Genomic DNA, 20,725 nt, shown 5'->3' with positions numbered 1-20,725 from the left:
AATAGAGGAAACCCTTTATCACAGCTGGGGTCTAGTGAGGAAGGCATCCACATGCACTCTTTCTGGAAGGCTTTTGCTAGATATACTGCATTAAACCAGAGAGACTTCTGTAGATTGAGTCCCACGCCTCTTCTGAGGATATAAGTATACCCCACCCTCTCTGAGGATTATGTTGGAGAAATCCTGGTGTGGCCCTTCTATGTCCCCAAGATTTGGAGGCTGAGAGCTGAAGGCAAAGAGAATGGGAGTTACAGGATTGACACCATTCAGACTTTTGAAATGGCAGAGGAGAGGCGAACCACTATGACAGGTGTGTCTCACATGGTACCCAGGGACCATGGGAGGCTGAGTAAATTCCACCAAGATGTGAGGGTGGGGGCAGTGATGGAGGTGAGGGAAGAAGGGCTTTTCAGAGGAGGTAGAGACTGAGCAGGAACTTGAAAGATGAGAAAGTGGGGGAGGAGCAGGTGGAGGACAGAGGGGACTAGGAAAGCGGTCCAGGGAGAGGGGCAGTATTGTGAGGCACCTAGAGCCAGGAAACAGGATGACACATGGGAGAAGTGGCAGGAGCTCTGCGTCATCTTAAGGAAGGTCCTTGGGGCTGCAGTGTGGAGATCCGACTGGAAGTGAGAGGTGACTGGGCTGGAGAGAGACAGTAAGCTGCTACGTTGGGTCTAATGAGGGATGATGCAGAATGGAGGTCCCAGGGAAGGAGGGAGAGGAGGAGGGGAAGGAGAAGAGAAAGTTGGTTGTGGCAGATGAGAGAAAGGGTGATGTCTAGGCGGGGTGCTAGGCCAGGAGTCCTGGCACCAGTCACTGGGCAGATTCCAAAGGCAAGGCAGTGAGTCCCCTGAAGACCTGGCAGGTCAAGGGTCCCTGGGAGCTGTCCAGGGGAGTCCTCAGATGAATGGTCTGTAGAGTGCCCTGCCCTGTGCTACCAGGACAGCCTGGGCTGGCCAGTCACTTTTTTTATTTAATTTTATCATTTATTTTTGGCTGCTCTGGGTCTTCATTGCTCTGCGTGGGCTTTCTCTGGTTGTGGCACACAGGCTTCTCATGGAGGTGGCCTCTCTTGTTGCAGAGCATGGGCTCCAGGTCATGCAGACTCAGTAGTTGTGGTGCACGGGCTTAGTTGCTTTGTGGCATGTGGAGTCTACTCAGACCAGGGATTGAACCCATGTCCCCTGCACTGGTAGGCAGGTTCTTAACCATTGGACCACCAGGGAAGTCATGGCCAGTCACTCTCATGCACACATTGTTGTAAAAAGCAAGGTCACAGTGACTGGCAGTAAAGAGATTATAAAATGTACACTCTGCAGAGAGACTGGGGGAGGACAACCCTGATGGATGAGATTCCAATGCCTGTATTTCTGTACAAGAATAATTCTCCCTTCTATTTTAACCCAGGGGAATCCCCTTTCTCCCTTACTGTCCGCTCTGAGCACAAGAATGTTTCATGTTAATTTCATCTTCATGTCCTAATTACACATCTTCTTGGCTCTTGAGATTTGCATATATACATATACATACATGCTTGTGTGTATGTGTGTTCAACAGGACTGTGGAAATTTACGCTCACAACAGCTTTGTAAGATAGCGTACGATGCATGTTGTCCTTGCCAGTGTTAGGTAAGACCATGTCAAAAATGTTTGCTAATTGCCCAGGTGAAGTAATGTTATTGTTTTGTTTTATATTTTAAGCATTTTACATATTTTATTATTATAGTTTGAAATGAATTTTAATATACCTTAAAGAAAATGCATTGTTAAATGCTAATGTTACTTTTTTTCAGTTATTTGCACCAAAATTTCAGGAGCATTTAAATGCTACAGAGTGACAGATGTTCTTTTTTTTTTTTTTTTAAAGACTCTGACCATCTCCCTTTAGTAAATTGAGGCTATTCTTGTTTACTTCAGATTTTAATTCAGTATTTTATTATATGGATTCTCCATTTCCTAATATATATTCTTTATATAACCTCTGAATTTATAGTCTATGCCTTGAAATGCCAGTAGCATATTTCTTTATTTTGGTTCTTAAATTACCATGTGGAAAAATTGACATTTATTTTGGGTGAATCATTCTGTGTATTTACATCTAGATTTCTGTGACTGCCACCACAACCAGGCTATAAAACAGTTAGACCTTCCCCCCAACCTACACATGCCATTCCTTTATAATCACATCCTGTCCTCTAACCAAACCACTGCTAACCACTGATTTTTTTCTCCATGTAGCTTATCTTTTCAAGAATGTCACATAAATGCAATTATATAGTATCTTGCTTTGTTTTTGCATTTCTTAAATTGCTCACAAGGCTGGAAATTTTCCTACAAACTAGCTACAACTATGTTTTTTGTATTTTATACATTTGTGTCATTGTCACTTATTTAGTTGGGTCATGGGTAGTGGTTTGGGGTATTTTTTCCTACACATTTGTGTATACTTATTATAAAAGAATGATGATCACTTATTTTCTGTTGCATTTACTATAGATATTTTCCCTTTTTGTTATTTTCTTTAAATAGTAATCTCTTACAAATAGTAATACCATTTGATCTAGTAATATTGGAGTTCTCTAGTGACCTAGTCTGATGCAATCTTCCTAAATTAAAAAAAAGATTGTAAAAGGTGCTTATCAGCTAATTTCTATTATGGAATAACTGGACACAACCTCAGTATATAACTATAAGACTTTAATAAAGCAAATAATGGAGCCGTCCCTCGATGGGATATCATGCAAGAATTAAAGGATGCCTAGGAAGATGGCATAGTAACTTGGACAGTCTTCGTGGTAAAATGTTAAATTAAAAGTCAGATATAATCTCATATACACAGTATGAGCATGAAATATAAAACAAAAACACAAACCCATTAATTAAAATAGACTAGAGAAAATCCATCAAAATAATGAATGCAATTTGCCTCAGGTAAGGAGAGTTTTACTAACTTAGTGTATTTTCTTCATTTCATGATAATTGCCTATTACTGTTTTTTTAATCAATTTTTATTGGGGTATAGTTGCTTTAAAATGTTGTGTTAGTTTCTACTGTACAGCAAAATGAAACAGCTATACATATACATGTATCCCCTCCCTTTTGGGTTTCCTTTCCATTCAGAGCACCACAGAGCACTGAGTAGTGTTCCCTGTGCTACACAGTAGCTTCTCATCAGTTACCTGTTTTATACAGAGTGTCAGTAGTATATGTTAATCACGATCTTCTAGTTCCTCCCACCCTCCCTTCCCCCTTACTATCCATATATTAATTCTCTACGTTTGTGTCATTATTTCTGCTTTGCAAATAAGATCATCTATACCATTTTTCTGGGGATTCCCTGTTAACTCAGTTGGTAAAGAATCCACCTGCAAAGATGGCAGAGGAATAGGATGGGGAGACTACTTTCTCTCCCGCAAATTCATTGAAACAACATTTGAATGCTGAGCAGACTCCACAAAACAACTTCTGAACACTGGCAGAGGACATCAGGCACCCAGAAAAGCAGCCCATTGTCTTTGAAAGGAGGTAGGACAAAAGATAAAAAGAGAGACAAAAAAGTTAGGGACAGAGACCCATCCCGGGGAGGGAGTCGTAGAAGAGGAGAAGTTTCCGAACACCAGGAAACCCTCTCACCAGTGGGTCTGGGGGAAGTTTTTGAATCTCGGAAGGCAACATAACCAGGAGGAAAAATAAATAAATAAAACCCACAGATTACGTGCCTAAAGGCAACTCTCAGCAGAGAAGTACCCCAGACGTTCACATCTGCCACCAGCAAGTGGGGGCTGAACGGAGAGGAGTGGGCAGCATTGCTTAGGGTAAGGACCAGGCCTGAATGCCCTGAGGGCGATCTGAGGGAGCTAATGTGAGATAGCAACCTAAACTGTGGGATAGCCAGAGAGAGAGAGAGAACTATCCCACAAAAAGCCCTAACCTAAGGCACTGCCGCCCCGCTCACAGAACAAAGGACTGAGCAATACCAGAGAAGAGCTAGCCGGCTGCGGGCCAGCCCATCCCCCGCCAGATGCAGCGGGCAGGCGGGTGCCAGCCAGAGCTGGAAAGGGGCAAACTCGGCCCCAGAGAGGGCATCCCCTACCAAACTGCGAACCGGCTTCCAGTTTCTAAGCAAAGACTTCCTGAGACCCCGAATGGTTGACATCCACTGGGAGGGTCGCAGCCAGAGATCAGCCCCCCAGAAGAGACACATGGCACGCCGGAGACAGGTGCACCCGGAAACTGAGCGACTGGGACTGGAGAGGTGATAAGATGCATCGCACCTGGGGAGAGTGTGCTCACCAAGCACCTGGTTGCCTGAGCTGCTCGGACGGGGGAACGGCACAAAACACAGGCCCAACCAAGTCTGCGTCTTTGTGGAGTACCTGAGAACCTGAACCTGAGCAGCTTAGACCTTGGCAGTGCACGCAACTCAGGGCCTGCAACCTGCAGAGCAACCTGAAGTCTGAGCAGTGTAGACTGGGAAAGCACACACGCCATGAGCGGGGGCAAACCCAGTGTGGCCAAGACACTCCGAGTACTCCCCACACATGCCAGTGGTATTTGTTTGCAGTGTTCCTCCGTCCCCAAAGCACGACTAAACAAGCAAACCTAAACAAGAGACCACCTCTGCCCCCTTGTGTCAGGGTGGAAATTAGACACTGAAGAGACCTGCAAACAGAAGAAGCCAAATAAACAGAGGGAACCGCTTTGGAAGTGACAGGTGCAACAGATTAAAATCCCTGTAGTTAAAACCGACTACATTGGAAGGGGCCTATAGATATTGAGAAGTATAAGCTAGAACAAGGAACTATCTGAAAATGAACTGACCCCACACTGCCCGCAACAGCTCCAGAGAAATTCCCAGATATAATTTTACTATTATCATTCTTTTTTTTTAATTTTTAAAATTTTTTTCTTTTTTATTAAGTCATCTATTACTCCTTTAATTTTCATTTTTATAACCCCCTATTACCTTGCAAAAAAAAAAAAGACCTTATTTTTTGAAGCAAACTTCATATATATTTCTTATACCTTTTGTGATTTTGTTTTTTTTTAATATTGTATTTTTAAGAGTCTAACATCTACTCTAGATTTTTAATCTTTGCTTTATAGTATTTGATATCAATTTTGTACATTTAAGAATCCAGTCTTCAGTACCCAGTTTTACTCAGGAGTGTGATTACTGGCTTGATTACTCGCTCCCCCTTTTGACTCTCCTTTTTCTTCCCAGGTCACCTGTATCTCCTCCCTTCCCCTTCTCTTCTCAACCCAATTCTGTGAATCTCTGTGGGTGTTCTGGGCTGTGGAAAACACTTAGGGAACAGAGTACTGCCTAGATCTATCTCTCTCCTCTTGATTCCCCCTTTTCTCCTCTTGCTCACCTCTATCTCCTTCCTCCCTCTTCTCTCCTCTATGTAACTCCGTGAACCGCTCTGAGGGTTCCAGACTGTGGAGAGCACATAGGAAATTGTTTACTGGCTAGATTGCTCTCGCCCCTTTTGATTCCCCCTCTTCTCCTCCTGGTCACCTGTATCTCCCTCCTCCCTCTTCTCTTCTCCATGTAACTCTGTGAACCTCTCTAGGGGGTCTCTCCCTGTGGAGAATCTTTTCACCATTAACCTAGAAGTTTTATTATCAGCGGTGTATAGATGGAGAAGTCTGGAGGCTACTGTAAGACTAAGACTGAAAACCAGAGGCAGGAGGCTTAAGCCCAAAGCCGGAGAACATCAGAGAATTCCTGACTCCAGGGAACACTAATTGATAAGAGATCATCCAAAAGCCTCCATACCTACACTGAAAGCAAGCACCACCCAAGAGCCAGTAAGTTCCAGAGCAAGACATACCATGCAAATTCTCCAGCAATGCAGGAACATAGCCCTGAACATCAATATACAGGCTGCCCAAAGTCACACCAAACACATAGACATCTCAAAACTCACTACTGGACACTTCATTGCACTCCAGAGAGAAGAAATCCAGCTACACACACCAGAACACCGATGCAAGCTTCCCTAACCAGGAAGCCTTGACAAGCCACTCATTCAGTCCCACCCACAGGGAGGAACCTCCACAATAAAGAGGAACCACAAACTGCCAGAATACAGAAAGGCCACCCCAAACACAGCAATCTAAACAAAATGAAAAGGCAGAGAAATACTCAGCAGGTAAAGGAACATGATAAATGCCCACAAAACCAAACAAAAGAGGAGAACATAGGGAGTCTACCTGAAAAAGAATTTAGAATAATGATAATAAAAGTGATCCAAAATCTTGAAAACGAAGTGGAGTTACAGATAAACAGCCTGGACACGAGGATTGAGAAGATGCAAGAAATGTTTAACAGGGACCTAGAAGAAATAAAAAAGTCAATTAATAATGAATGATGCAATAAATGAGATCAAAAACACTCTGGAGGGAACCAAGAGTAGAATAATGGAAGCAGAAGATAGGATAAGTGAGGTAGAAGATAGAATGGTGGAAATAAATGAAGCAGAGAGGAAAAAAGAAAAAAGAATCAAAAGAAATGAGGACAACCTCAGGGACCTCTGGGACAATGTGAAACGCCCCAACATTCGAATCATAGGAGTCCCAGAAGAAGAAGACAGAAAGGCCATGAGAAAATACTCGAGGAGATAATAGTTGAAAACTTCCCTAAAATGGGGAAGGAAATAGCCACCCAAGCCCAAGAAACCCAGAGAGTCCCAAACGAGATCAACCCAAGGCAAAACACCCCAAGACACATATTAATCAAATTAACAAAGATCAAACACAAAGAACAAATATTAAAAGCAGCAAGGGAAAAACAACAAATAACACAAAAGGGGATTCCCATAAGGGTAACAGCTGATCTTTCAATAGAAACTCTTCAGGCCAGAAGGGAATGGAAGGACGTACTTAAAGTAATGAAAGAGAAGAATCTACAACCCAGATTACTGTACCCAGCAAGGATCTCATTCAGATATGAAGGAGAATTCAAAAGCTTTACAGACAAGCAAAAGCTGAGAGAATTAAGCTCCAGCAAACCAGCTCTTCAACAAATGCTAAAGGATCTTCTCTAGACAGGAAACACAGAAAGGGTGTATAAACTTGAACCCAAAACAACAAAGTAAATGGCAACAGGACCATACTTATCAATAATTACCTTAAATGTAAATGGGTTGAATGCCCCAACCAAAAGACAAAGACTGGATACAAAAACAAGACCCCTATATATGCTGTCTACAAGAGACCCACCTCAAAACAAGGGACACATACAGACTGAAAGTGAAGGGCTGGGAAAAGATATTTCACACAAATGGAGACCAAAAAAAAGCAGGAGTAGCAATACTCATATCAGATAAAATAGACTTTAAAATAAAGGCTGTGAAAGGAGACAAAGAAGGACACTACATAATGATCAAAGGATCAATCCAAGAAGAAAATATACAATTATAAATATACATGCACCCAACATAGGAGCTCTGCAATATGTAAGGCAAAAGCTAACAAGTATGAAAGGGGAAATTAACAGTAACACAATAATAGTGGGAGACTTTAATACCCCACTCACACCTATGGATAGATCAACAAACAGAAAATTAACAAGGAAACACAAACTTTAAATGACACAATGGACCAGCTTGACCTAATTGATATCTATAGGACATTTCACTCAAAAACAATCAATTTCACCTTTTTCTCAAGTGCACATGGAACCTTCTCCAGGATAGATCACATCCTGGGCCATAAATCTAGCCTTCGTAAATTCAAAAAAATTGAAATCATTCCAATCATCTTTTCTGACCACAATACAGTAAGATTAGATCTCAGTTACAGGGGAAAAAAATACTAAAAATTCCAGCATATGGAGGCTAAACAACACGCTTCTGAATAACCAACAAATCATAGAAGAAATAAAAAAAGAAATCAAAATATGCATAGAAACGAATGAAAATGAAAACATAACAACCCAAAACCTATGGGACACGGTAAAAGCAGTGCTAAGGGGAAGGTTCATAGCAATACAGGCTTACCTCAAGACACAAGAAAAAAGTCAAATAAATAACCTAACTCTACACCTAAAGCAACTAGAGAAGGAAGAAATGAAGAACCCCAGGGTTAGTAAAAGGAAAGAAATCTTAAAAAAATAAGGGCAGAAATAAATGCAAAAGAAACAAGAGAGACCATAGCAAAAATCAACAAAGCCAAAAGCTGGTTCTTTGAGAAGATAAATAAAATTGACAAGTCATTAGCCAGACTCATCAAGAAACAAAGGGAGAAGAATCAAATCAACAAAATTAGAAATGAAAATGGGGAGATCACAACAGACAACACAGAAATACAAAGGATCATAAGAGACTGCTATCAGCAACTATATGCAAATAAAAGGGACAACTTGGAAGAAATGGACAAATTCTCTGAAAAGTATAACTTTCCAAAACTGAACCAGGAAGAAATGGAATATCTTAACAGACCCATCACAAACATGGAAATTGAAACTATAATCAGAAATCTTCCAGCAAACAAAAGCCCACGACCAGACAGCTTCAGAGCTGAATTCTACCAAAAATTGAGAGAAGAGCTAACACCTATCTTACTCAAACTCTTGCAGAAAATTTCAGAAGAAGGTAAACTTCCAAACTCATTCTATGAGGCCACCATCATGCTAATGCCAAAACCAGAGAAGGATGCCACAAAAAAGAAAACTACAGGCCAATATCACTGATGAACATAGATGCAAAAATTCGTAACAAAATTCTAGCAAACAGAATCCAACAACAAATTAAAAAGATCATACATCATGACCAAGTGGACTTTATCCCAGGAATGCAAGGATTCTTTAATATCTGCAAATCAAGCAGTGTGATACACCACATTAACAAATTGAAAGATGAAAACCATGGGATTATCTCAATAGATGCAGAGAAAGCCTTTGACAAAATTCAACACCCATTTATGATAAAAACTCTCCAGAAAGCAGGAATAGAAGGAACATACCTCAACATAATAAAAGCTATATATGACAAACCCACAGGAAACATTATCCTCAATGGTGAAAAATTGAAAGCATTTCCCCTAAAGTCAGGAACACGGCAAGGGTGCCCACTCTCACCACTACTATTCAACACAGTTTTGGAAGTTTTGGCCACAGCAGTCAGAGCAGAAAAAGAAAAAAAGGAATCCAGATGGAAAAGAAGAAGTAAAACTCTCACTGTTTGCAGATGACATGATCCTCTACATAGAAAAGCCTAAAGATTCTACTAGAAAATTACTAGAGCTAATCAATGGATATAGTAAAGTTGCAGGATATAAAATTAACACACAGAAATCCCTTGCATTCCTATGCACTAACAATGAGAAAACAGAAAGAGAAATTAAGGAAACAATACCATTCACCATTGCAACAAAAAGAATAAAATACTTAGGAATATATCTACCTAAAGAAACAAAAGACCTATATATAGAAAACTATAAAACACTGGTGAAAGAAATCAAAGAGGACACAAATAGATGGAGAAATATACCGTGTTCATGGATTGGAAGAATCAATACAGTGTAAATGAGCATACTACCCAAAGCAATCTATAGATTCAGTGCAATCCCTATCAAGCTACCAACAGTATTTTTCACAGAACCAGAACGAATAATTTCACAATTTGTATGGAAATACAAAAAACCTTGAATAGCCAAAGCAATCTTGAGAAAGAAGAATGGAACTGGAGGAATCAACCTGCCTGACTTCAGGCTCTACTGCAGAGCCACAGTCATCAAGACAGTATGGTACTGGCACAAAAATAGAAATATAGATCGATGGAATAAAATAGAAATCCCAGAGATAAATCCACATACCTATGGACAAGTTATCTTCGACAAAGGAAGCAAGAATATACAACAGAGAAAAGACAATCTCTTTAACAAGTGGTGCTGGGAAAACTGGTCAACCACTTGTAAAAGAATAAAACTAGAACACGTTCTAACACCATACACAAAAATAAACTCAAAATAGATTAAAGATCTAAATGTAAGACCAGAAACTATAAAACTCCTAGAGGGAAAACATAGGCAAAACACTCTCCGACACAAACCACAGCAGGATCCTCTATGACCTACCTCCCAGAATATTGGAAATAAAAGCAAAAATAAACAAATGGGACCTAATTAAACTTAAAACCTTTTTCACAACAAAGGAAAGTATAAGCAAGGTGAAAAGATAGCCTTCAGAATGGGAAAAAATAATAGCAACTGACAAAGAATTAATCTCAAAAATATACAAGCAATCCTGCAGCTCAATTCCAGAAAAATAAACGACCCAATCAAAAAATGGGCCAAAGAACTAAACAGACATTTCTCCAAAGAAGACATACAGATAGCCAACAAACACATGAAAAGATGCTCAACATCACTCATTATCAGAGAAATGCAAATCAAAACCACAGTGAGGTACCATTTCACGCCAGTCAGAATGGCTGCTATCCAAAAGTCTACAAACAATAAATGCTGGAGAGGGTGTGGAGAAAAGGGAACCCTCTTACACTGTTGGTGGGAATGCAAACTAGTACAGCCACTATGGAGAACAGTGTGGAGATTCCTTAAAAAACTGGGAATAGAACTGCCATATGACCCAGCAATCCCACTGCTGGGCATACACACCGAGGAAACCAGAATTGAAAGAGACACATGTATCCCAATGTTCATTGCAGCACTGTTTATAATAGCCAGGACATGGAAGCAACCTAGATGTCCACAGGCAGACAAATGGATAAGAAAGCTGTGTTATATATACACAATGGAATATTACTTAGCTATTAAAAAGAATACATTTGAATCAGTTCTAATGATGTAGATGAAACTGGAGCCTATTATACAGCGTGAAGTAAGCCAGAAAGAAAAACACCAATACAGTATACTAACACATATATGTGGAATTTAGAAAGATGGTAATGATAATCCTATATGCAAGACAGAAAAAGAGACACAAATGTATAGAACAGTCTTTTGGACTCTGTGGGAGAAGGCGAGAGTGGGATGATCTGAGAGAATAGCATTGAAACATGTATGTTATCATATGTGAAACAGATCGCCAGTCCAGGTTTGATGCCTGAGACAGGATGCTCAGGGCTGGTGCACTGGGATGACCCAGAAGGATGGGATAGGGAGGGAGATGGGAGGGGGGTTCAGGATGGGGAACACATGTAAACCCATGGCTGATTCATATCAATGTATGGCAAAAACCACTACAATATTGTAAAGTAATTAGCCTCCAACTAAAAAAAAAAAAAAAAAAAAGAATCCACCTGCAATGCAGGAAACCCCGGTTTGATTCCTGGGTCGGGAAGATCCCCTGGAGAAGGAACGGCTACCCACTCCAGTACTCTGACCTGAAGAATTCCATGGGGTCACAAAGAATCGGACATGACTGAGCAACTTTCACTTTCACATACCATTTTTCTAGATTTCATATATCTATACATTGTATTTGTTTTTCTGACTTCACTCTGTGTAACACCCTAGGTCCCCATTGTTCGTAGCAGCACCATTTACAATAGCCAGGACATGATCCCCTAATGCCAATACAGAAGGAGGGAAGATCCTGAGTAGCTCAGGAATAAAATGCTACTTTTTGCCTTAAAAAGGCACCCCTGAGCTTGAGGCTTTATTGAACGATGTGTGAGGTGAAGCACACAAATTCCAGTTCTGCTTTCTAAATGTCAAAATGTCAGATACCGTCCCTGGGACCAGGCCTTTAGAATGAGAGGCATTGGCTTTGCTACCAGATAGATGGATGTAGTGGGCAGATGGTCAAAACGCCCATGTGTGAGGGGATAGGGCAGGCAGACTGGTGAGGGAGCCTGGATTGCTTGTGGATAGGACGTCGGGTGATGTCTACACCAGCCCTGCGGGAGGAGGGGATTTCACTGCAACTCACTTCCTTACTGTGATAGAACTACTTGGGACCCTACAGCCTTCTGTCTGTTCCCCAGACAGATTTCCCCAGGTGCTCATTGAGCGCTGTTGCCTAATTCTGAGCCCAGCCTGGAAATAGCAAAGTGACACGTTGTCAGTAAAGGTCAGAGTGCTTGTAACTCAGACATTATGAGTCAGTGATCCCTCCGGGCTCAAGTCAGAATGAATTGCTTACCTTCAGCTTGTTTTGAGGAAATCTTCAAAGAAAAGTCCACACGTGGTAAATAGTCCCATAAATGATGCTAGTTCTTGGTGATTGGCCTGATCAGTGGAAGAATATAAATTTGTCTGAATGATCTTCATGACCCAGGAACCCCAGGGGGAGAGGCAAAGGGGGTGTCAAGTTTTCTCTGGAGAATTCTCAGTTCTTAGACAGGCTTCTACCCCAGAGTTCTAAGCTCAGAGGGTAAGGGGGCTCCCTAAAGACAAACCTGGAAGTCATCTCACTGCTAATCCATTGGAATGTGTTTCAGAGGCTAGGAACATGAGAAAAATCGTGATGATTCTGTGACCATCTCTTTTACTTAAACGTGCTGAACTGCAGGAAATTGGGACTCTCTTAATCGTGAAATTAACAGCAGTTTTCAAGGGCCCCTGATATGTCTCGCTGTTGGTTCAAAAGAAAAAAACAAACAAACCCTAAAACCAGCAGCATTCCAGAGGGCTGGTGATCTTTCATGGCTCTGCTGGCTTCAGATGATGGATTCAAGATTTCCAGTTGTGTCATCAATTCTGGCATCTGGGAGCCTGTTACTTTGAGTAGTTTTGTTCTTTTACACAAAGATAGGAGAGATGGCCAATGCTTTCTTCTTGATACTGGGTTGGTCAAAAAGTTCCTATAACCTCTTACAGAAAAACCCAAATGAACTTTTTGGCCAATGCACATTCCCTTTGGCTTCCTTAAGAATGTTTTGGAAAATTCATGAGGTGAAATCTGCTCAAGAGACAGGAAGCAAGAATGTAATTTTATCACTAATTATTGATACCAGGTAATAGTTTCAGATTCATGGAACCTCATGGAAAAGTAGGTAAAAAGGGGGGGAGCTTTAGTTGAAGTAAATGGTCAAACAAAGGAAAGAACAGTAGATGAAAAATCGGACTAGAATCCCTGACTCTGTAGCCAACACTAAGATGATTTTCGCCAACATCTCCCGGAAAGTGCAATTATTAGATATTTGACTTTTACAAAGTCCTTTGTTTCTCTTTCCACAATGAAGTTGCTATTTTATGGGGTCAGTGATTTACGGTTTTTAAGTGGTTCAAACTGTTCAAAAGCTCTTTAAATACATACATACATACACACACACACACACACACACACACACACACACACACAGAGAGATATATATCTCTGTGTGTGTCTAAAGTAAACAGATCAGCTGCTAAATAAATGCCCAGAGCCCATTCCATCACACACACAAATAGCCCATGTAAGAATTTCACAGTGTCATATTTAACTACTGTGACTAAAATAGAGTCACTGTTTATAAACTCATTTTCTTATTACTGTGTTGTTTCCTGGGTACCTACTTGACTAATAGAAGAAATGAAGTGTTGGAATGCTTTTGTGTCTCTCTGCAACTATTAAATATAACTCCATTCAGTTAGGAATGGGACTTAGGTCTAACTGACAGGGTTAAATAACCTTCGTCCAGGACGCCACTTTCTCTGGCACGTCAGCTTGTGGTTTGGGGTGAGCCCAATAATGCACCATGCAGAAGGGGAAGTAAAACATTTGTTTGGATGGATAGTTGAGCCACTCGACGCTCTGGCTTTCAGAGATGACGCACTGGTTAAGAGGGATGCAACACCCAAAATAATATATTTTACAGTCTTCAAACAGCTGTTGTCTTCTGTCGCTTTGCAGGGAGTGACCATCATGTCACCGTTTCTCCGAATTGGTTTGTCCAACTTCGACTGTGGGTCCTGCCAGTCGTGCCAGGGTGAGGCGGTTAACCCTTACTGCGCTGTGCTTGTCAAAGAGTATGTTGAATCAGGTAAGCTTGAGTGGGTGTTGGACGTGGAGGGTGGGGGAAGAGGAAGACCCTGCAGTGAACTGGGAAGCAAGGCCTTCCAGGATCTTCAAGGTCACCTGACTCAACCTAACTTTCCAGCTCAGGAAGCGAATGCCCAGAGAAGCCAAGTGCTTTCTCACGGGCACATGGGCTTAGTAACAGCCTCTGAACTAGACCTGGTTGCCTGCCTTATGTTCTAGGTCATGGTCCCATTTTCCAAATAAACAAAGGGAAGGAGAATTGAGTTGAGGACATTATGTGAGGAGTTAACGAAGGAAAAAAAATCTACCCAATGAGCTAAAGTAGAACATGGTACAGTATTGTCTGATTGTTTTCTATGATTATAGACAAAGTCTGCATCGTCTTGCATTTTGAAAAATTTTAGTTGGAGAATACTTACTTTAGAATGTTGTGTTGGCTGCTGCTATACAACAACGTGAGTCAGTCTTAAGTATACATATGTCCCCTTCCTCTAGACCTCCCTCCCACCCCTCCAGGCTGTCTCAGAGCACCAAGCTGAGCTCCCTGTGTTATACAGCAGATTCCCACTAGCTATCTGTTTTACATATGGTAACGTATATGTTTCAATGCCACTCTCTCAATTTGCCCTCTCCTTCCCCTACTGTGTCCAAAGTCTGTTCTCTGTATCTGCGTGTTTATTCCTGCCCTGAAAATAAGTTCATCAGTACCATTTTTCTAGATTCCATATATATGTGGGATAACATATAACAAATATATGACACAAAAACAAATATATGGTATTTCTTTTTTTCTTTCTGACTGACTTCAGTCTGTATAACAGGGTCTAGGTTCATCCACCTCACTAAAACTGACTCAAATGCATTCCTTTTATGGCTGAGTAATATTACATTGTCTTAGAATTAATGCCAAGATATTTTACTGCTTCTTTGATCAAGTTCAGATAAATAGTACAAAAAATATAGGATTAGCCATTAGAGTTCATATTTCAGAAGACTTCCTTTACTGAGACCCCGGGTGAGTTACAGAATTTTGTCAGATTTAAATATTCATGAAAATTTCATGGGGAGGAGGAAAGCATGACAGTCTTTCAAGATTCCTTCACGGGTTTAGATCTTTCCATTAAAATCATCCTACTCTGGCTTGTCTAATTTACTGGTACAGCAATTTAACTAGTGTGACCATTTGAGCATGGTAGTACCATGGAGTCAAGGAATTTTTCTAAATGAAATAGTAATTAACATCAGTGTACACTGTAATAAGTGAACAGACAAAATGAGTATTGAATGGACATTTGGAATACCGTCTTCCACTTGGAATGCTGTCTTCCATTTGGAAGAATGAATGAGCATAAAGCTAAATTGTTTAATGAACTGACTGCTAAAATATTTTAAAGAAATTTGATAATATTTTAACCAATTTATTTCCTAAAGCACATTAGAAATGATAATGTGAGTAAACAATGTCACTCAGGAAAAATAAGATAATCCTATTCTGTCTAGAATATTTTCATGATCACTTAAACTGCTCCTACCCTCTCTGATCCCTGCCTCTGTATTTTAAAGTTCTCATGGACTTTCTAAAACCAGAAAGAAAAGGAAAAGAAAAAAAAAAAAAAAGCAGGAGGAAGTTTACATCCCATGGTTTTCCCCTCCTCCCTGCCTTTCCCTACCTCCCTACACACCTTTCTGGTTTTAGCAGACAGACACTTGGTAGGGAAGTCTGATTGCCACCGATGCAGTCACAGGAATGATAAGAAGCCACTACAGTGCATTTACAGAGAAGATATTTATGGAGCACGTACTGTATACTGGGCCAGAAGACATGCCTTTCCTTCAGAATTCCTCTCCTAGCAGAAGATAAGCAAAAAACAGAAAGATCACATAGTAAGTCATGTGCAGTGAATACATCAAAGCAGGGTCATGGGGGGAGAGAAGAATTGGGGCTGGAGAGAAAGATGGAGAGAGAAGGTAGTCTTGAAAAAGAAAAATTGAGTGACATTCCCGGGTGCAGGAGGAACCTGATTTTGCAATTGACGACCTCCAGCTGGATGTGTCCAGCTCAGAACCCTGGGGTTTCCAATCCTGGACGCTGGCTCTTCTTTCCCTTAAAAGACTTCTCCGCGCTCAACTGGCTTCCGCCTTCCAGCCCGTGAGCACATCAAAGCGGAGGAGACTGACTGATCATCTCAACAGTTCCCTTCTGCCCAGAAATCTCTCCTGTTTAGTTAACAGTGAGAATGGCACTTGCTCCCAATCTAAAACCTTTCAAATGTCACCGAAATCTTTGAAGTGTGCAATGTCTGAGTTTTTCAAAGCTGCTTTTTGACTTAATGGGTCCCTTGGATCTGGGTCCCTTTACATTCACAGGTCTCACTGACATTTGCCTCCTGGGAGCCTTTTTTTAAGTATGTATTTCTTCTTTTTGCCTTGCCTTTGAACTTGGTCTAATCAGCCACATGAATCAAGAGGACATGTTGGAAAAGAAGTTTGTTTTTCTGAAAGATTAGCCTGTGGAGCACAGAGGTTTTTGTTTTTTCATTTTGTTTTAGTTTTGTCCTGAAAAGAAATCTCTCTGAACATGGTATTTAAAACATTACTTCTGTAGAGTTTTAGCAGTTTTCCGTGTTCAGGATGTTAAGGCTGCATTTTACGTAAAGCAAAGAACAGGGGCAAATAGGACACAGTGCTGTCAGTCTGGGAGCCTTTGAAAATAGTAAACCCCACTGTAAATAGACAGGCTCTTGAGTTCTCATTCTCTTTGTAAACGATGACAATCTTTACTGAATGAAAATGTGAAAAATGCTGTGGGAACTTCTGTCCTCTTTCTGAGTGTGCTGAATGATAATGGTTGAAAGAAGTTAAAGGAATTTTGAGAGGTAGCTTGAAGCCTGTGGAAGTAAAACATTACTCTGATTGCTAATATTGCCATGGCTTTTTTTTTTTTAAGTCCAATCCTGAGTTAAATTTCTATTCAGTTCAGTTCAGTTCAGTCGCTCAGTCGTGTCCGACTCTCTGTGACCCCATGAACCGCAGCACGCCAGGCCACCCTGTCCATCACCAACTCTCGGAGTCTACCCAAACCCGTGTTCATCGAGTTGGTGATGCCATCCAACCATCTCATCCTCTGTCGTCCTCTTCTCCTCCTGCCCCCAATCCTACCCAGCATTAAGGTCTTTTCCAATGAGTCAACCCTTCGCATGAGGTGCCCAAAGTACTGGAGTTTCAGCTTCAACATCAGACCTTCCAATGAACACCCAGGATTGATCTCTTTTAGAATGGATTGATTGGATCTCCTTGCAGTCCAAGGGACTCTCAAGAGTCTTCTCCAACACCACAGTTCAAAAGCATCAATTCTTCGGCGCTCAGCTTTCTTCACCGTCCAATTCTCACATCCATACATGACCACTGGAAAAACCATAGCCTTGACTAGACGGACTTTTGTTGGCAAAGTAATGTCTCTGCTTTTAAATATGCTATCTAGGTTGGCCATAACCTTCCTTGCAAGGAGTAAGCGTCTTTTAATTTCATGGCTGCAATCACCATCAGCAGTGATTCTGGAGCCCCAAAAAATAAAGTCTGACACTGTTTGCACTGTTTCCCCATCTATTTCCCATGGAGTGATGGGACCAGATGCCATGATCTTGGTTTTCTGAACGTTGAGCTTTAAGCCAACTTTTTCACTCTCCTCCTTCACCTTCATCAAGAGGCTCTTTAGTTCTTCTTCACTCTCTGCCATAAGGGTGGTGTCATCCGCATATCTGAGGTTATTGATATTTCTTCCAGCAATCTTGATTCCAGCTTGTGTTTCTTCCAGCCCAGCGTTTCTCATGATGTACTCTGCATAGAAGTTAAATAAGCAGGGTGACAATACACAGCCTTGACGGACTCCTTTTCCTATTTGGAACCACTCTGTTGTTCCATGTCCAGTTCTAACTGTTGCTTCCTGACCTGCATACAGGTTTTTCAAGAGACAGGTCAGATGGTCTGGTATTCCCATCTCTTTCAGAATTTTCCACAGTTTATTGTGATCCACACAGTCAAAGGCTTTGGCATAGTCAATAAAGCAGAAATAGATATTTTTCTGGAACTCTCTTGCTTTTTCGATGATCCAGTGGATATTGGCAATTTGATCTCTGGTTCCTCTGCCTTTTCTAAAACCAGCTTGAACATCTGGAAGTTCACGGTTCACGTATTGCTGAAGCCTGGCTTGGAGAATTTTGAGCATTACTTTACTAGCAAAATTTCTATTAAACAAACCATAAAAATATTCCCCTTCCAATTCCATGCTCAACATTGTTAGAGTTTATACCTCTCACAGCCAGGTTTACCTAAAATGTGAAGTTTCAGCTTATTCAAATCCTTGTATACCTCCCAAAGAATAATTTAGCAAGTGTCTGATGCCTGTTCTCTTTTAGCATCGTGCGTCAAGAGTTAGAACTGCTTTGTTTCGCTGCTTTCAGTGACGTTTTCTTTTTGCTTTATCAACATGTCTGATAAATCTTTGCTCAAACTGCCGCTTCGTGTGCTTATGATCACAAGAATCAAACCCTGAAATACAGCTGCAGTTTTCTGCTCCTGCGACGACTAAAGAATAAATACTACAGAGAATCCAATATGGATGGAGGATAGGACAACACTGCTGTATCCCACTAGTAATCACTTTCCCTGGTGGTTCTGGGATGAGTCCCTTAAACTTTATCATCCTGCCCTTGGTTCTTGTCACCAACCATTTGCAGGCCCCCCACTCCCCTGCAGGTCTGCAGCCTGCTTCACTGACTCCGGGGATGACAACCTCTATCTCTTTGAGATACTTGTTACTTTTTGCTTAGGGTGCATGGTTTATGTTAAAATGTATTCTCATTTTGAGAAGAAAATAATGGTTCATGATATTTTAAAGGTTTTGCCTATTAAAGGTATTTATGTTGAGCAGAAATTTAAAAAATATCTTTCTAAAAGAGCACTCAGTATAAGCCTGAAATTAAGTCACTGTCTTTTTCAAATCAACACACAGTAGTTTTATATATTTTTTTTTACTAGATACCAGTGAAATTGAACAGTCATGTGTTCACCCTTAATACATTAACACAGAAGGATCCCCAAAGGCATAAAAGTATAAAACCTGTTAAAAAAAAACAAAGAAAAAAACAAAAAAAAGGGGGAATCTAGGTCACTGTCCTCTACCAAACGTACCAGGCTTAGCTGCTGGGTTCTTTATATTTGCTCAGGTGTTCAGACTTCAAAAGTAGCAACTGATGAATAGAAAAAGAGTATTGCCAGTGCAAGATGCCAGATTTTTTTGCATAAATTATCCAGGTTGACTTCCAAGTTTTAGTACATTACCTTGCATGTAGATCTTGGAACCATCTCATTTTGTCCTATTTTATCTCTAATTCTTTTTTTTTTTTTAACTATTTTTTTATTGGAGTATAGTCGATTAACAACGTTGTGATAGTTTCAGGTGCACACCAGAGTGATTCAATCATGCATGTATACATATCCATTCTCCCCCAAATCCCTCTTCCATCCATGCGGCTACATAATACTGAGCAGAGTTTCCTGTGCTATACAGTAAGACCTTGTTGGTTATCCATTTTAGATATAGCAGTGTGTGCATGTCCATCCCCAACTCCCTAACTATCCCTTCCCCCCATCCTTCCTCCCTGGTAACCATTAGTTCATTCTCTGAGTGTCTCTAATTCTTGTATGTGTTATTGTTGTTCTCTCAAAAGACTTATATAGTCCTCGAGAGCAGAGAGAATGGGTGAATTATTTCCCAGAATGGGCTGAAAGCATAATGAGAACGTATCTTTCTGTTCCTAGAGAATGGGCAGATGTACATCCAGAAAAAGCCAACCATGTACCCACCCTGGGACAGCACTTTTGACGCCCACATCAACAAGGGAAGAGTGATGCAGATCATCGTGAAGGGCAAAAACGTGGACCTGATATCCGAGACTACCGTGGAGCTCTACTCCCTGGCTGAGAGATGCAGGAAAAACAATGGGAAGACAGAAATATGGGTAAATAGCCAAGGCATGAGCTTCATTTATGTGTATATTCCATTAAGTGATAGGTACCATCATAGCTGAAGACTGGTACAAAATTTCAATGTCATCCTGAAGGTTGACATCCCGAAGGCCTTGAGGAAACTGACTCCCTACCACTGACTCATTGGTGGCTCGATTGTGACAATGAGTATTCATTGTGGACTATAGAACATAGCTCAGACAGTAAAGCATCTGCCTACAACATGGGAGATCCGGGTTCGATCCCTGGGTCGGGAAGATGCCCTGGAGAAGGAAATGGCAACCCACTCCAGTACTCTTGCCTAGAAAATCCCATGGACGGAGGAGCCTGACAGGCTACAGTCCATGAGTCGCAAAGAGTCAGACACGACTGAGCGACTTCACTTCACTTCATAGAACATACTAGCATACTCAAATTTCTTTGATTCTTGTGTAAAGGAAATAAGGTCTCTTAGGGTGTGAAGAACTGTTATTGATCTATAACTGTTAAAGTCAGCTTGGAGATACCACAAAATTTTCATAGCGTGGGAACCTACCTGTGATCTGTGTATCAAGATATCACGTGCATATCAAGATATCTAGATACCTACATGATATCTTGATAAACTATCTTATATAAGATGCTGGATAGATAAGTGAGAAGAGAGCAAAGATCCATTTAATATCTCAACCCCTGTAATTTTTTTTAGTCATAACGTGTTTGCTTAGCTTGTTGTTGTTCAGTGCTCAGTCGTATTTGACTCTTTGTGATCCCATGGACTGCAGC

At 40.9% G+C, this 20,725-nt stretch overlaps 1 protein-coding gene across 19 annotated transcripts in view; it reads left to right on the top strand.

The window, feature by feature from the left end:
- The window catches only part of PRKCQ (protein kinase C theta), a 152,719-nt gene that overhangs the window by 51,713 nt on the left and 80,281 nt on the right, over nt 1-20,725 (top strand). For 9 of the 19 annotated variants that reach the window (XM_081556656.1, XM_081556662.1, XM_081556648.1 and 6 more), the window contains exons 2-3: nt 13,805-13,934; nt 19,754-19,953. In XM_081556656.1, coding sequence (XP_081412782.1) covers nt 13,817-13,934; nt 19,754-19,953 — 318 coding nt within the window. In that variant the 5' untranslated portion in view covers nt 13,805-13,816. Of the gene's footprint in view, nt 1-5,632; nt 5,815-13,469; nt 13,631-13,804; nt 13,935-19,753; nt 19,954-20,725 lie in introns of those variants that run through there. The other 10 variants (XM_081556654.1, XM_081556660.1, XM_081556653.1 and 7 more) reach the window with 4 other exon arrangements.

This window comes from Giraffa tippelskirchi, chromosome 13, assembly GCF_054371585.1.
Source record: "Giraffa tippelskirchi isolate mGirTip1 chromosome 13, T2T-mGirTip1v1.2.pri, whole genome shotgun sequence".
In the NCBI taxonomy this organism is placed as follows: domain Eukaryota; kingdom Metazoa; phylum Chordata; class Mammalia; order Artiodactyla; family Giraffidae; genus Giraffa; species Giraffa tippelskirchi.
This window is presented reverse-complemented; position numbering and strand designations above follow the sequence as displayed.